At 39.4% G+C, this 17,026-nt stretch overlaps 1 protein-coding gene across 5 annotated transcripts in view; it reads right to left on the reverse strand.

The window, feature by feature from the left end:
* The window catches only part of HOOK3 (hook microtubule tethering protein 3), an 84,410-nt gene that overhangs the window by 13,438 nt on the left and 53,946 nt on the right, over positions 1-17,026 (reverse strand). For 3 of the 5 annotated variants that reach the window (XM_050328928.1, XM_050328925.1, XM_050328929.1), the window contains 8 exons: positions 14,701-14,788; positions 14,080-14,149; positions 10,215-10,355; positions 8,009-8,096; positions 3,488-3,565; positions 2,716-2,750; positions 1,915-1,997; positions 547-647 (listed from right to left, as the gene is read on the reverse strand). In XM_050328928.1, coding sequence (XP_050184885.1) covers positions 547-647; positions 1,915-1,997; positions 2,716-2,750; positions 3,488-3,565; positions 8,009-8,096; positions 10,215-10,355; positions 14,080-14,149; positions 14,701-14,788 — 684 coding nt within the window. The remainder of the gene's footprint in view (positions 1-546; positions 648-1,914; positions 1,998-2,715; positions 2,751-3,487; positions 3,566-8,008; positions 8,097-10,214; positions 10,356-14,079; positions 14,150-14,700; positions 14,789-17,026) is intronic. The other 2 variants (XM_050328926.1, XM_050328927.1) reach the window with 1 other exon arrangement.

Genomic DNA, 17,026 nt, shown 5'->3' on the forward strand with positions numbered 1-17,026 from the left:
TAGATTCCAATGTAATGACATGTATCCATTGCATAGATCTTGATACTACACCATGGTCAGATGAACAAAGACACTGATATGCTTTTGAGAAACTCAAATAAAATATCAAAGTATATTAAGAGAAGAAATGTGACTATGATTAAGGCCATGTAATTTCAAAGCTGGTAGAGTGCCCACACCCTCAATATCATACTTAAATATTAATCACCTTCTTGACAGAAGCATATACTAAACAGTGAAGAGAAAGAGAATGCTGAACATCAGCAGTGGAATGTAACAGCTTTCAGAAGGTGGTACAGTTAAAAAGATCACTTTACTCAGAAAAAGCATCAATAAAGAGTCACAAAAACGGGGTAAAATCTGCAGAATTAATCCATTATTAGGTACTGTAACAATAAGAAGATATAAAGAACTCACTGGACCTTCCTCCTCTTTTATTTGCTAGTAGTGTGTATACAGATAACTCCTCTATTTTAATTCCCACAGAGTGCACATGGAATGCAGTCTGTCAGAGTGGGATCTTTAACATGGAACACATCGACTTACACTTTTGGCCTTTTCCAAATACTTTTTGTATCGTTCTTCCATTTGCTTCATTTCCTCCTCCTTCTTCCGTAAAGCTTCTTGTAATTCTTCAATTTTAAGCGCTTTATGTCAGGAGAGGGACACATTGGAAAATATCATCATTATATTACTCATATTTTAATGTTTTACAACAGACATTTACAACACAGCTAAAATATATTTCTGTTAAGAGAAGCTGACACGAGGAACCTGATTTAGCAGATATCACAATTTTAATTGTTGAGCAGCTCAGAAACACACTACAAATGTTACTCCTATGTAATCTTATAAGAAGATTTTTTTTTACAGAAATTTTGCTTTTCGAAATTATGAAAAATAAAGAGAAATTGAATTATAAATCAATCTCTTTACTGAATACAGTTAGAAAACTAGTTTACTAATGACTAAAAGCTTCTATAATACCTTGGCATTTAATACAAATATGATTTTTACTACTTTGTTAGAGGAATAATTCTTAACAGGCACAACTCTTGCTTAAATCTGCTAAACTGTAAGACTGGACACAGTTTATCAGAAATGTGACATGAATATACTACATTTAATTTTCCCCTCACATTTTCTTAAGCAGTAATGGATACCAGTAGGACAATTTCATTGCACTGCTTTTTCCTGCATTGGTATCCACTATTACTTCTACATCTTTTATACAACTTTTCGGATCTCAGAAAATTGTATTATTTTTTTCTGTTTGTTCCACCACCTCGTTATGAATGAAATAATTTTACCACAAATCAGAAAAACTGCCATTGGTTACAATCTTTAACCTTGTTCTATTATAAATAGTCCTGGGGAAAAAAAACCCAAACTACCTCCTTCATTACTTCTCATCAAAACACGTAGCAGTAAGATTCTAAAGCCCAGCTAGGCTCTGGGTGCTGGATACCATCTGAGTAACGTGATATACATATATAATACAACATATTTTTGAAAACACACTGAGGGAATATATATTGAAAGTAAAAATAACCTCGTGATGGCAGGACAGTTCTGAACAGCTGGAATTCTGTGGCAGTTATGACAGTGACCTGGTATTTCTATGGTCGTTGTCACTGGGGGTCGGGATTAGATGACCTCTAAGGTCCATTCCAACCCCTTAACATTCTATGATTTCTTCCTAAAGTGGCCTCCAGAATGTTATCCTGTGCATTTCCAAGTGTTAGATGCATCTTTTTGGCCACAACAGTTTTCAGAGAAATTAACAACATACATGTCACTTCCACTGAAAATGTCCATTTTGCTTACCTGACACCACCTTTAGGTATTATAATTAAAGACCTTGTACATGAAATACTTTACAAAGAAAAGAAATGGACTGCACGAGTAACTCACAACTGTTATTGCATCTTGGTTCCAAATCTTCAATAATAGCTCGTTTCTTCTGCAGCTCATTGTTAGCTTCATGGAGCTTCTCACTGTTACAAACCACAAAAGCACATATTTGTTTTCCCAATATTATTACTGTGCTTGAATGACCATTAAGCACTACAGAAAATCCTCAGAGAGTGATATATTTCTGAGACCATGACTGATTTTTTTGCTGTAGGGCATTAGGACAAGTGACAAAGTCACTGTGAAAATATTGGTTAAATAAGATGGTGCGTGAAAAACCGCTAAAGCAAACAGTTTCTTCAAGTTAGAACTTAAGACTTGACTGTACAGTGGGTGCCTAAAATGAATACTGATAACTGAGATTACACTGAGAAAGAATGGTTAAACCCAAAGGCAACAGAAACTTTTATCTGCAAGACAGTCAAAAAGCCAACACCTCTTTGCATTTTGTGCCATAATATATACTGAAGAGTAAACAAATTAATTTTGTTTATATATAACATGCTTTCCTTAGAACAAAATTACTTAGTCCTTCAGAGCAAAGATTTACACAATGTTAAGTAAAGTTTTCTAACCAACACAAAATGATGGTTCTCTCATCGCTTTCACAATGGCTTTCTATGAAATAAAAATAGAATCTGAACAGCAGATTCCCAAACATTCCTGTGTTATCTAATTTTTCTCAGCTGTATATTTGCCACACCCAGGATTAATGACTGTCTGCCTTTCTCACCAGGAAAGGTGGAATGGAAAACACACCATTTCAAATCGCAAACAAAATACGTAAACAGAAATACTTACAGATGTTCTTCAAGTTTCTTTTTCAGAAGAATTGACTAAAACAAAAAGTTAAACATTTTATTTTAATATATTGTGAAGCTTTAGCATAACTTTAAAATTATTTTAAAACATGTAATTTTGTAATTTGTAATTCTCTAATCAAAATCCAACTTTTTTTACTTGAGTTTTAGATCACAACTGTAAAGGATCCTCTGTGGTAGCAATCTTTCTCTCCACAACTGTGTGACTTCAGCGAAATTAGAATGCTTTAGAACTTTACTAATATTTCCCCAGGAACTAGATCAGTAAAAGCAAGATCCATAAATGGCAAAATTCTACTTCAGTTGTTTTAATTTGTTCAGTACTTTCGTAATTAGATTTGGTAAATTAACCTGAAATTGGAAAGTGCAGCAAAATTTGCAAGAAGAGCTGTCCTACCAACATTGCATTGCAATTTGCATGAAGACATGTAGCAAATTAGTTGAAGTAAATTCCCATCCCCATAGAAACCAGAAGGAGCAGAGTATTTCTGACTGGAGTATAGCAGAAATTTCACCTTTTTTCTGTTTCTTATCTTTACTGATTACAGACACACAAAAATTACCATACAACTTACAGTGTTCCACTTTCTGGTTAAATCACATTTAGATAAGCTCTTTAAATAGAAGCTTTGAAGTAATTTTTTAATTTTAAACTCACTGCATACATGGTGAGTATCTTTTCAAAAAAATAAACCCAATATAAATGTCTATGAACTGAAAGTAGTGTTAAGTAAATAGAAAGCCATACTCACAATAGCCTTGAGCAGAAGCCCATGCCAAGAAACAGAGATGACATTAGTATAAAGCAAAACAGCAGCCAACAGAAGAAACTATTTAGAAAGTCATGAACAGAAAAAGTTAAAGCTATGAATTTTTTCACGCATGCGCAATTTTTTCCTCTGTTCTTATATGAGCAATTTCATCCTGTAACATTTTCTAAAACACATTACCAAATCCAAAAATGTAAAAATAATAAGGAAGCACACTTATAAATCATTGTGTTTAAACACAGAATTTCAAAAGAGAGCAACTGCTATTTTGGAAAGTCATTTTAAACCAAAAATCATACAACTAACAAGGCAAAGGGAAATAAGCAGTCTGTTGGGCTACAGTAAAAATTAAAAGATGCATGTGTGTTTTTGTAGTGTGATGCTGAATTGTGTTATTGCCACACTGATGGAATACGAAACAATGTAGAATATTTAAATCTGAAACTGCCATTTTGGTTTGTATTTATCCAGTACTAATCACACCAGAAGTTTAGCATGTGACTGATGGTCCAGACCACCATCAGATTATTAGATAAAATCATCCACAAAATTACTTCATTTTTTTTTCTCTCTAACACTCTTTCTTTCAACAAAAGTTTAGACATCTTGCTAACAGAAACATTGCTTTCTAGCTTGGTTGTACTCCAAAACACTGTCTTTGATCACACTCCTGGGGGGTGTTTTTACACTATTTCAAATGAGATTTTCTTACTGCACTATAAGAAAGGTAAAAACAAGCCAGCAAGACTCCATTGATTTCACAGTCAGAAATCTGTAGCAGTTAAGGATTTGCACGTTTTGACCATGTGGTTTTTTAATTTTCCAGCCCTCTGAACAACTGCAGCAACACCACCACTTCTGTAACAAAACAAAATATTTGTATGCATCTTTCCCGGTCCCAAATCATTTGAACTGGCACCATCACTTACGTCTGATCATTTAGGGGACTACTGGTTGGTTAGGACAGGAAAGGAAAAAGCTGGAAGCAGTGCCCATGTCCCTAATAAAAACTAAACTCAGCTTTTCTTTTGCCATCCTTCTGTAGCACTTGGGTTTAGCTTGGCACAGACACAACCTACCAGTCCACATTCACTCCCCTGCTGTATTTCTGCACATATTGTTTGCCTCGTACTGCACTGTTCTGGGAGTAACCCCTTTCCCATCAAAATAGATCATGTTCTCACAAGCAAGAAACTAATTGTGATAAACAGCACTACTTGTGATAAACAACTAAAAGAAGCAGAACTGAGTTTACCCACAGTAATTTACCCAAAAGACAAATTTGGAAAAAAGACTAGAACATAAAGTGTTGTAATTTTGCCCACCCAAAGATCCTCTATATACTTGTAGCCAGGCAGATAAATTCAAATAAATTACTCTAAAAATTGGCAAACATTCATTACTCCTGGTTTTTTTTGCAGCCTCAGAGAGCTTTAAAGACTCATACACAAATCCTCTGCTTCTAAAATGTAATTACTATAATTGTTGTCATCTCATAGGAAGACAAGTCTCCTATAAAACTCCCAATCTAAAAAAAACCCAAAAAACCAAACAAAACCTTTATCTAATTGTGACCTAGCTTTACAATTAACTTCATTCAAATGTTTTATCTGAGAATTACGTATCTACAACAAAACTGCAAAAATCAGCAAATGCACACTTACTAATTTGCTTTTTCCTCCCACTGCAAACAAGTTCCACTTATAAAACACCTGAACAAAATACTTATTACAGTGTGATTTTAGGAAACAGATATCCACTTCAACATTGAATTGCTATCTTTCTTTTGCATTAAAAAAATTATGAAAAAAGAAGTCTTTTTGCTTGAAATTTCTTCCATGCTTTAAAAGCCAAAGGAACAGGTCTGTCCACCTTCTCAGGACAAAACTTGGTTTTGTTTTGTATGTTAATGTCACAGGTAGATGGTTTGGCTCTGGCTTGAGGTTGAGCTAAAGTAGCAGGGCAGGGGAAACTATGGGAAGTCATTTCAGAAAACTGATTGATGAAACTGCTAAGGCTGTGAGAAGGTGATGAAAGTTGTGAACAGCACCATGAGGGATGGTCAGATTTCACAGATGTGAAGAGTAATCACAGAATTGTTTGGGGTGGTAGAGACCTTTAAAGGTCTCAGTCAAAACCCCCACAGTAAGCAGGGACATCTTCAGCTAGATCAGGTTGCTCAGAGCCTTGCCCAGCATTGAATGGATGGGGCATCCACACCTTCTCCAGGCAACCAGCGTTTCACCAGATGAGCAAAGTGGTCAAACTTCACAGATAAGAGAGTTGTGGGGACCTTCTAGGCAGGTGTTGTCTCAGTAACAGCATGTAAGACCAAGACTGCATATGTAATATTATGAGAAACATCAGGCGTGGGATGGCTTTAGCAAGTGGGGCACAAGAAACTAAAGGCAGTGTTTATACAGGAAGGGATGAGGGCAGAGAACAGGAGAACAAGGGTGAGAAAGGACAGTGATGACCAGGCATGCAAATGATGTAGTCAAAACTGTTTGAGGTAACTGTTGAGCAGCCCCCACACGACTACTGTTTCTAAAGGATAATAAATCAAACCTTTTCTGACCACACCAGATATGTCTGAGTTGATTCTATACTCTGGAAGGTTGGGGTAAGGAGGCTTTCCCCTGGCTAGCAAGGCAGCAACCAGGATGGACTGATCATGCATCCCAACAGAACATGTCAGTGCCCATTACAGGCCCAATGGCACTGACATCTTTTGAACAGCTGCCTTCCACTGCACTTCAACACAAAATCAAAACTGCTTCCCCACGTGGACCTTGGCACACAGCATGTTTCTCCACAATGACACTTGCCTGGGTTAGGACAGTACTTCTACTACTTTTTGGGCAGGTTTAAAAATAACTTCAACTTTAAAACCAAACAAAACCCCAACAAAAACCAGACCTGAGCCCTCATCACACATTTTTTAATTAAACTGGAGTCTTCAGTTTTCTGGGTTGAGCACATTTACAGTCTAAGTACATAAAAATATGGATTTCAGTGCATTGTTGCAGAAAAGCGGTGAAAAACAGAGGAAATGTGCTGAAAATGATGCATCAATGAACTCTATGCCATGTCTCTCCTAATCCTTTCTCTGATGCTTCTGAAGAATCACTCTGTTTGTATTAATACCTTATGGGTAACTTAGGTAGTACCAACTTCCATCTAGTTAAGCAGTTGGGTTAAACTTCTGAGGTTTGGTTTGCTTTGTCAGGGAGACTGCATATGGTGACCATAACATCAGAGGCTCTTGCATCCTCAACACTTCTCTGAGTCTACGCTCACTCTTCTGCTTCTTTAGGACTAAATGGAATCCCACACATCAAACTCAGCAAAACAGGCCATGGGATTAGCGCCCATAAATCTGTCCCAACCAGAGCCTCAAAAAGGGACAACAATTAAAATCACAGTGAATAAAGCTGTGAAAGGGATAATTTACAATAGTTGATACCTGAGAATAATTTTTTCATATCCTAGTTCATCCTGAAAAATTTGATTTTGGCTAATAATCGAGACAAAGAACATCTCAGAATGGACCTATTTTAAAATGCATTCTAAAAGACATCCTAAGTTACTTATAAAAATAATCTTATTGGAAATCCACTAGATGTTTTACATCCATATAGTTTATTCTGAAAATTAAAAGGATAAGCTAAATTAAACACACTCTTAAATGAACATAAGCACCTAGTAGAAACTTTCACTATTTTATATAAATTAGTTAAAACAAAACCACAAAAATAGAAAGCAACACATTACAATTGTTGCCAATTAGCAACACAATACACTGAGATTGTGAGCATACACTATGCATGTACAGTCCAACAAACCACTGCTTTCAAGAAAGTTCTAGAGCTTCTTTTTTCAAGTACAGAAGATGATAAACAATTTTTGAGTGGAAGACTGAAAGTTGTTTTCCACACTAACTCAACTACAATATGTATTCTTACATTTAAAATAAAGTTAACTCTGTATATAGAAACAGAAAATGCTGCATGATGTTGAGGGCCTAATTATTTTCCTTTTTTTTTTCAGTTTTAGTCTGTCTGGTTTTTTTCCATTATGAGATACATTTACATCAACAACTGCAGAACTTCCACTGGCTGGAAAGGCCTTAATTCTCATTAAGAAAACTAAACCAAAAATAACTTCAAATACTTAATTCATGGAGAACCAACACTTCCTAAATTCCCTATAAAACTCTCTATTCTAATTAAATAAATGTTACGTTTTCTATTGGAACAGACACAATTATTCAAATAAAACATATTTGACACCTTCTCTACATAGGATGGTTTTCTACGCTACACAAAAGTCTCACATCCTAGTTAGATAAGCACAATTTAGTGATAACACCATACAAGTAAATATGGAAAACTATCAGAAATCTGCTTGTACGTTTCTTTTACATAGTTTTTTTTACAAAAAGGTCAAAGTTTCAAAAATGGTAAGTACTTGAATGTAAGTTTGATGCACATTTCTACTTACATCTTCAGCTTTCGAACCTTGATCCTGTAAAGATTTTTGTAGTTCTTCAACCTGGGACTGCACTTCTAGAAGTCTCTGATTTACCAATCTAGGAAAGAGATAACAGAAACGATATATGTTTTTCAGAAAAAAAACCCCAAACAACTGCAAGAGGAAGCCAGATTTTTAGTGTCCAGTGTTTTCAGGTTATCTACACAGGAGATGCAATACTGGAATTTATTCACAAAAAACTTACAACAGTAGTCAGAGCTTACAGTAGCTCCAAAGGTTATACCTTATCATCATTCAGAACATTCTGATACTCTTCCAGGACAACATAAATGCATGCAGAAATCATTTCTATGCACATGAAACAGGAGTTTCTAATGATCAGTTTATGCGTGAGAGCTGCTAGCTTATCGCTTTCACACAGTTAGAGAATCCTATAAACCTGCAGGTTGTAAGGGATCTCCAGAGGTTGTCTAAATCCACTCTCCTCCTTAAAGCAGGTGCACGTGCAGTAGATTGCTGGGAACCAAATCCAGTACCAGGTTTGGACACATTTAAGGATAGTGGTCTAACAGTCTCTTCGAGCTGTTCTTTTAGAGGTCAGATCTGTACTCCATACTGTGTCTGTTGCCTCTTGTCCTTCCACTCACAATCTCTTGAGAAGAGTGTAAATTTTATCCCCCCCATCATGTGCTCCAGTGTCCCTCACCTTAGTGGTGTTCTGCTGCACTCCTACACATCCACCTCTTTCTTGTACTGGGGAATCCAAAACTATATGCTATGTCCAGATGTGATATCTTAAGTACTGACAAGAGGTGAACAATCATTTTCTCGGTCTGATTGCCTGCACCTTGCTGAGGGCAGTCAAGATCATAGTCAACTACAAGGTCTCCACAGTTAACACATCCTGCTTTGCTGCCCAGTGGAACCCCAGGGCTTTTGCAGCAGAGCTGCTCCACAGCCTACTGCTCCTAGCCAGGAGCACCCCTGAGTAACAGCTCTCCCTTTCAGGACATCAGTGGCTCCTCACAAAGTGGTACCACCCTCAAACTTGCTGAGAGGGGAGTCCCTCTCATCAGTCAAGCTGTTTATAAAGGCGATGGACAGCACTGGTCTTGGTATTGATGCCTGAGGAACTGATTGCCACGTGGGTTTCATACCACTAACAATAACACACTAGACTCAGCTGTCCAACCACTGTCCAGCCAATTTTCTGATCACTTTACTGTCCACTTCTTCAGTTTATATCTAACATTCTAAACATAAGGATACCATGGGACACTGTGTCAAAGGCTTTGCTAAAGCTAAGTGCCATCCTCTGTTCACTCTTTTTCAGATGTGCAGTCATATCATTAACAAGCCAATTGGTTTAGTTATGCATGATTTGCTCTGAATAAATTCACATTGACCTTTCCCAATTATTTTCTTGTCCCTCATGCAACTGGAAACAGATTCCAAATGGACTTGTTTTATGAATTTTCCAGAAAGTGAGCTGCTTTTCCCAGAAAGTAACCAGTCTCTGTAGTTCTTCATACTCTATTTCTTGTCCTTCTTGAAAGTGAGTGCAGTATTTACCTTTTCCTAGGCTTCAAGTGCTTTACCCAATCACAGGAAAAGACAAGTAAGATTAGATAGAGAGCAGCCTCACACCAGTATCAGCCTGTGGCATGCTCTGTCTGGTCCCATGGATATCTGTATGCTGACTGCCTCAATCTAGCAGGGTCAGCTAGATTGTTCCAGGTTAGGTTGCCTAGGAACATGTCCTGTTGCATTTTAAATATCTCCAAGGATGGAGACAACCTCTCCAGGCAACATAATCCAGTGTTCAGCAACCCTCACAGAAAAAAAAAAGTATGGTCTTACTCATATGAAATACAATGTGTTTTAAGCTCTGCCCACTGCCTCTTACCCTGTTACTGAGCATCACAGAGAAGAGTCTAGCTCCATCTCCTTTAGACCCTCCCATCAGATACTTTGGTTACATATATTTATAAGATCCACCCTGAGCCTTCTGTTTTCCAGGCTACATAGTCTCTGTCGTTCAGACTCTACTCATAGGAAAGACACAGCAGTCCTGTAATCACAGGCCTTTCACAGTACTGACTCCACTAGGTCCATGGCTTTCTTGTCCTGGGGATGCCTATATTGGACACAGTACAGTCAAAAGTATGTGGCATTATTAGAAAAGTCAAGTGAAACAGAGGACAAAAATTCTTACCTGTTTTCTGTCTCAAGTTCATTCTTCCGTAAGTTTGCATCATCAAGAAGGCTCTGCAACAAGGCAATCTTTTCATTGTCAGACCCTTCTTGGTTCAATTTTAACATCTTATTCTCATGTTGAAGGCGAATGAGTTTCTCCCTAAATACATAAAACACAATTTTGTAGAAAGGACAATGCCAATCTCTATAAAAAAGAAAACAGTTTACCACAGATAGTATCATCTTTACAAATATAATGTGAGACAGTTTAATACAGCTGAAGACAACAATCATGTCTCTTCAAAACCCCAAATACAAACCTAATTCCAGGAACTGTAATTGTAGAAAGCACAACACAAGGAAATCACCTGAGTACCCTCCTAGATCTCAAGAATATAGTTGAACAAATTTATAGGGCAAACACAAAGAATGCAAAACTCAATACCAACTGTGAAAGAAGGTTGTAATCTCAGCTCACTGAACTACTGCATAAACCTGAGCAAGTCACTTCAACCCTGTTGATCTGTTTTCACAGAATCATTTGGGCTGAAAAAGACTATTAAGATCATCAAATCTAATGGTAAATCCAGCACTGTCAAGTCCACCACAGAACCACGTCCCCAGGCACCATGTCTCCACATCCCTTAAATACCTCCAGAAAAGGTGATTCAAACACTTCTCTGGGTAGCCTGTTCCAATGCTAGATATCACTTGATTCCAAATAGCCAATCTAAATCTTCCCTGACACTACTTGAGGCCACTTCTTCTTGTCTCACCTCTTATTACCTGGGAGAGGAGACCAACCCCCCCCCACGCTAAAACCTTTTGGGTAGCTGTGGAGAGTGATAAGGTCATCCCTGAGCCTCCTTTGCTCCAGGATAAACACCCCTCCTTGCTTCTTGTATGGCTTACACTCTAGACCCTTCACCAGCTCCACTGGCCTTTCCTGGACATGCTCCTTTCCTGGACAGCACCTCAATGTCCTTCTTGAAGTGAGGGGCCTGGAACTGGCCATAGGACTTGGGATGTGGCCTCACCAGTGCTGAGTGCAGAGCGACAATCACTGCCCTGGTCCATCCGGCCACACTACCACTGATACAAGCCAGAGCGCCACTGGCCTTCTTGGCTCCTGGGCACACTGCTGGCTCACATTCAGCCATCAAACAACAGCCCCTGAATGATAGGATGCCATCCAGAGAGACCGGGACATGCTCAAGAGGTTCAACAAGGCCAGGTGCTCAGTGCTGTACCTGGGTCAGGACAACCCCCAGTGTCAGCACAGGTTGGGGGGTGAACACATTGAGAGCAGCCCTGCTGAGAGGGACTTGTGGGTGCTGGTGGATGAGAGGCTGGACATGACCCAGCAAAGTGCACTCACAGCCCAGAAAGCCAGTTGTGTCCTGGGCAGCATCCAAAGCAGCGTGGCCAGCAGGGCAAGGAAGGGGATTCTATCCTTCTAGTCTGCTCTGGTGAGACCCCCTCTGGAACACTGCATCCAGCTCAGAGGTGCCCAGCACAGGAACAACTGAATGATGGAGATTCTCATTAACCCTTTATTTGTGAATGCATTTATAGAGACATTTTTTATTGTCTTTTATGGCAGTAGCCAGATTAAGATCTAGTTGGGCTATGGCCCTTTTAATTTTCTCCCTGCCTAACTACACATCTTTGTAGTTCTCCTGAGTGTCCTTGCCCCTTCTTTTAACATTTTAACCTGAGTTAATCCCTTTTATCCTGAGTTCTGGCCAAAGCTCTCTGTGCAGCCAAGCCAGTCTTCCTGCCAGCTCATGGGGACTGCCTGCTCCTGCACCTTTCAGAGTTCCTTCTTGCCTTCCTGGACTCCTTTGCCCTTCACAACAGCCTCCCAAGCAGTTGTCAACCAGGTCTCTAAACAGGCTGAAGTCTGCCCTCTTGAATTCCAGTGTGGCAGTTCCATTGACATCTCTCTTTACTTCTCTGAGAATTGAAAACTCTCATTCCATGGTCACTGTGCCTGAGACAGCCTCTGACCATCACATCACTCACAAGTCCTTCTCTGTTCACAAACACTGAGTCCAGTGGGCACTTTCCCTAGCTGGCTTGCCTGCCAGCTGTGTCAGGAATTTGTCTTCCACACAGTCCCCTAGACTTATCCCTTTCTGCTGCCTTGCATTTCTAGCAGCCATTTTTTAAGTTTAAGTCCCTTATGAGAACAAGGACCAACAATAGTGAGACCTCTCCCCACTTCTTAGAACACTTCATCTGCCTTCTCATCCTAGTTGGATGGTCTGTACCAGACACACCAGGGTATCTGTCCTGTTGGCCTTCTCCCCGATTCTTACCCATAAACACTCAACTCTATCGCTATCATCAAGCTCCAGACAATTGAGACACTCCCTAACATACAGGGCAATCCCACTACCTCTGCTTCCTTGCTTCCCTCCTGAAGAGCTTACAGCCATCCACTGCAGCACTCCAGTTGTCTGAGTTATCCCACCATGTTTCCATGATTGCAATTGTCTCAGTTTTCCAGCTGCACAATGGTTTCCAGCTTCTCCTATTTGTTACTCATGCTGAGGACTTCGGTGTAAATGCATTTCAATTGGGCTACTGATCCTACAGATTTTTTTAGGGGGAGAAGCCCTAATTCCTGTGTGAGTGCTCTCAGGAGCTTCCCTGCATTCTCACGCATCAACAACCATCCCTCCTGCTGCATTCACATCAATCCTTTACCTCCACTGAGGTGGCTGTGGTGCTGCATGCAGAAATACAGGGACATGTCAAATATGATCATCATGGAGCAAACTGAAGGACCTCCCTAGCACACTGTCCCTCAACAACTGGCAAGGTGCCACCAAGCTTATCTCTGGTGAGCTTGGCTTTATCCACTTCCCCTTTAAATCTAGTTAAAAGCTTTTTCAATGAGCCTTGCTAACTCCTCGTGTCACTTTGATTTGCTGATTACCACAGGTAATCTGACAGGCCACAGACTGAACTGCCTCATGAAATACTCCCATTTGGTCTGCAGGTCTTCTCTAGAGGACCAAGAAAGGTGCCATGTTCTGTCACCATGGAAGGGTCAAGAGAGCAGTTTAGCTACTTCTGTAGTGGGCTGCTTTGGGCAGTCTTTCCCATTCATCAGCAGAAGCAAAAGCCTGGACTTCCAGATCAGGAAGTTCCAGACATATAGCAGTCACTGCTACTGTCTATCTCTAAAAAGCAGGCATGGAAGTCAGCTTCCAGTTGGAAAGAGTGTACATGGAAACATATACGCTTAGAGAAAATCCAGGAATTTCGGAGCCCACAAGAAGTATCGAAGTCAAATTCCTGGCCCTGCCTGAGAGTCTCACCTTCTTGAATTCTGTCAGTCTTGTGCTGTGACCACTGCCCTAGGCAGCCTGTTCCAGTGCCCAAACACCCTCGGGGGGAAGAACCTTTTTCAATATCCAACCTAAACCTCCCCTGACACAATGTCAGGCCATTCCCTCAGGTTCTGTCACTGACCACCACAGAGCAGAGATCAGTGCCTGCCCCTCCTCTTCCCCTCACAAGAAAGGTGAAAACCACCATGAGATCTTCTCCAGGCTGAACAGACCAAGTGACCTCAGCTGCTCCTCATACAGTTTCCCTCCCACCATCCTCATGGGCCTCCTCTGGATATTCTATAATAGCTTTATGTGCTTCTTATATTGCAGTGCCCAAAACTGCACACAATATTCCAGGTGAGGCCACCCCAAGTCAGAGTAGAGTGGGACAATCCCCTCCCTTGACCAGCTGGCGATGCTTTGCCTGATGCCCCTCAGGACAAAGTTGGTCCTCCTGGCTGCCAGGGCACTGCTGATTCAGATTCATCTTGCCATGAACCATTGTAAAGGTTAGTAACACAAAGCACATAATTAGCTTACTTTATTTCAGGAGTAATGATTTCTGCTGCTAAACTGTCAGAAGGCTCTTGTCTTCCCAGAGGCATCAATCCTGAGTAAGGAAAAGCAAAAAATTTTGCAAGCACACCAACACTGTTCTAGAAGTTTACAGTTTTAGACTACTGCTAGACAATGTGAAACGACACAAAGGCTACAGCAAGACAGACAGGCAAGCACCATTTCATTTGAAGATTAATCATTACTTTTGACTTCATCCATTCTGAAGAAATAATTTTGCAGTTTATTTTCTGCTCATTAGCTTATCTAAGAACTATGAAGCAATGCAACATCACACATAGAAACAAACTATAACACACGAACCGTCATGAAAAAATATCTCTCTAAAGAAAATTATGTAACTACATAGAAATCAGATATGCATTATAAAAATATCACACCGGGGAAGAGAATAAAATTTCTGATTGAAGGAACGTGAAGTTTTTGCTTGCTCAGCAAGTTATGAATAGTTGAAGCAGTTTTTCACTTCTGATTTTAGAGGAGCTTAAACTTATTCTGTGCTAAACAAAAGCACAATCAATACTTTCCAGAGAGGTCCGGTAAACTTTAGAAAAAAGGCATTTAATCTCCTTATTTGTCTTTTACCTGTAGTGGTGAGTTGACCCTCCTGAGCTTGTACACATCTAAGCTCTTCAATAGTTTCTTTCAAGGAATCCCTTTCTGTTCTTAATCTCTGAATAATTGGAAAGAGAACAATTGGAAACAGAACAAATAACAAATATCAGTCTTGGCACTACAAATCCATCCTTAACAGTATACAGGTCACCAAAAGGCACAGAGTTCAACACTTCAAAATGAATTAAATACAACTCTAGAGATTATTTTGAGATTAAGGTATCTCAGTCTATTTCATAACAGAATAAATGTAAGTATTATATATTCCACATGGACAGTGGGGGTTTTTTTTGAGAAGAGTTGCTGATCTTATGGGGCCAAAAATAGCAGTGTATACTTACAAAATCAAGATAATTAGAGACACAAAGTTACAGTGTGGGTAGCAAACTGCACCCACTGTGGCCACTCAGATATTTTCCTTTTCCTCTCATTGGGGCTGATTTCAAAGCAAAGGGAAGTGAATTAACAGAGCATAGACTTTTCCCTCACCATGAATCCAAGGCTTAGACAGGAGTGAAATAAAGAGCAGGTGAGTACACAGTCAACATAACAAATTTCTTTAACTCCATTTCTTTGTCTTTTACCACTGAAAGTGTGAGCAGCATTTCCATATCCCATTCCACCTGTGTATCAGTTGGCCCTGCCACTCATCAGAATCTTGGCCATTAAAAAAAAAACAAACCTAGTTGCTTAAGATTCAGTCCAAAGAGAACTTAAGAACAGGATTGGACCACCTTGGGATCCAGAGAGATGTGTTATTTAGTGGCATCAGGCAAATATTCTCTCAGTTTGGTACAAGTCCCCTTCTTGCAAAAAAAATTAGAATCTACAGATAGCACCAAGATTTTTGTCCAGAAGGCTGCCAGGAGTCAAAAAGTAAAGAAAAAAATGGCAACTATGTAATGATCCAAGCTGTAGTTTGCTCCAAAATTAAATATGTTCTGTATTACTATATGGTCCAGGACAGACCTTGGCTCTGTGTAGGTATGAAGCTGTGTTAGCTGAGAGGCCCTTGCATTTCATTCTTTTAACAGTTGATTACCAAATGCCAGAATATTTTAATGGCTAGAAAAAGCTCCAGGGTTTCATTTATATAAACAACACAAATTATCTTAGTATTGATCATATAACACACCACAGAGGTAAAATTTCAAGCTACACAGCTGAAGGTATCAAACACACTACCAGGCTTTGCCAGAACATAAAGAAAAGGACAAAATCAATTTCAGTAACTGCATCCAAAATATAACTAATAAGATAGCACTACGTAGCTTATGACCTGTAGTAGGTAACAGACAGTGAGTCACTACACCCATATGATGAGAGACTTCTAGCTGTAAGCTGTTTCTCACAGGTGCATATGCATCCAAAAGAATATGTTTAAAAACAACATCCAGCCCAAAAAAATACCATTTGTCTGGGGGTAAAATGGAAAACTGTATGACAATGGCCTGCAATTCAGATCCTTTGTGCAAGATGAAATGGTCCACCAAGCAATGGATAAGCCACAGGGACGACTTTACCACTGTCAAACAAAAGCACTGGGAAAAAAAACACCCCATTTTAAAAATAAAGAGCAGGAAAGAAAGCCAAAGCGCAGTACAAATACAATTACTACAAGCATTCCAGCCTGAAATGAAAGGCAGATTGAAGTGATCTGAAGGTCAAGTGTCTGAAAATTTAATAAAAAATAGAAATCAATGACCTGTGAATATAAAATAACTTTTAGTTGAAAATGATATTCAGATACAGGGCCTGGAAATTTTGGAAAAAACTGGACAAGAAATATGACTACTGAGGAAAAGTCTGCAGAGCTCCTAAAATCTGTATTGACAGACGGATAATTAAAACATGCCTAAGAAACTGCTAACTCAAAGTGCTGACCTCGGTTTGAGGTAGTCTGAGGCACCTGCATATACATTCCTAAGAAACAAGCCAAAGTAAACTGGTGAGAAACAACAGTGTGCAAGAGAAGTCTGAAGGATCAGTCTTGCCAAAAGAGAGCAGTTAACTGCAGAATCACTAGCAGCAAATGACACAAGTGGAAGGGGATAGGTTAGTATCTACCCCGTGTATTCCATGTTGGCAGTGTAAGATGGATCAACAAGGAGTTGTCATAAAAGGTGAGATCGCCACAAAGGACATTTCCCTCTACACAACTACTAAGCCTCTTGCTAGGGTAATCATGACTCCCCAAAGAGAATTATACTGATGGTACTGTGAAGAATGCCTTAGAAAAAAATACAGCAGGAATTTAGTTCTAGAATGATACCACAGGAACCCTACTGTAAATGAT

Source organism: Myiozetetes cayanensis, unplaced genomic scaffold (assembly GCF_022539395.1).
Source record: "Myiozetetes cayanensis isolate MyiCay16 unplaced genomic scaffold, myiCay2020 scf4, whole genome shotgun sequence".
NCBI lineage: Eukaryota > Metazoa > Chordata > Aves > Passeriformes > Tyrannidae > Myiozetetes > Myiozetetes cayanensis.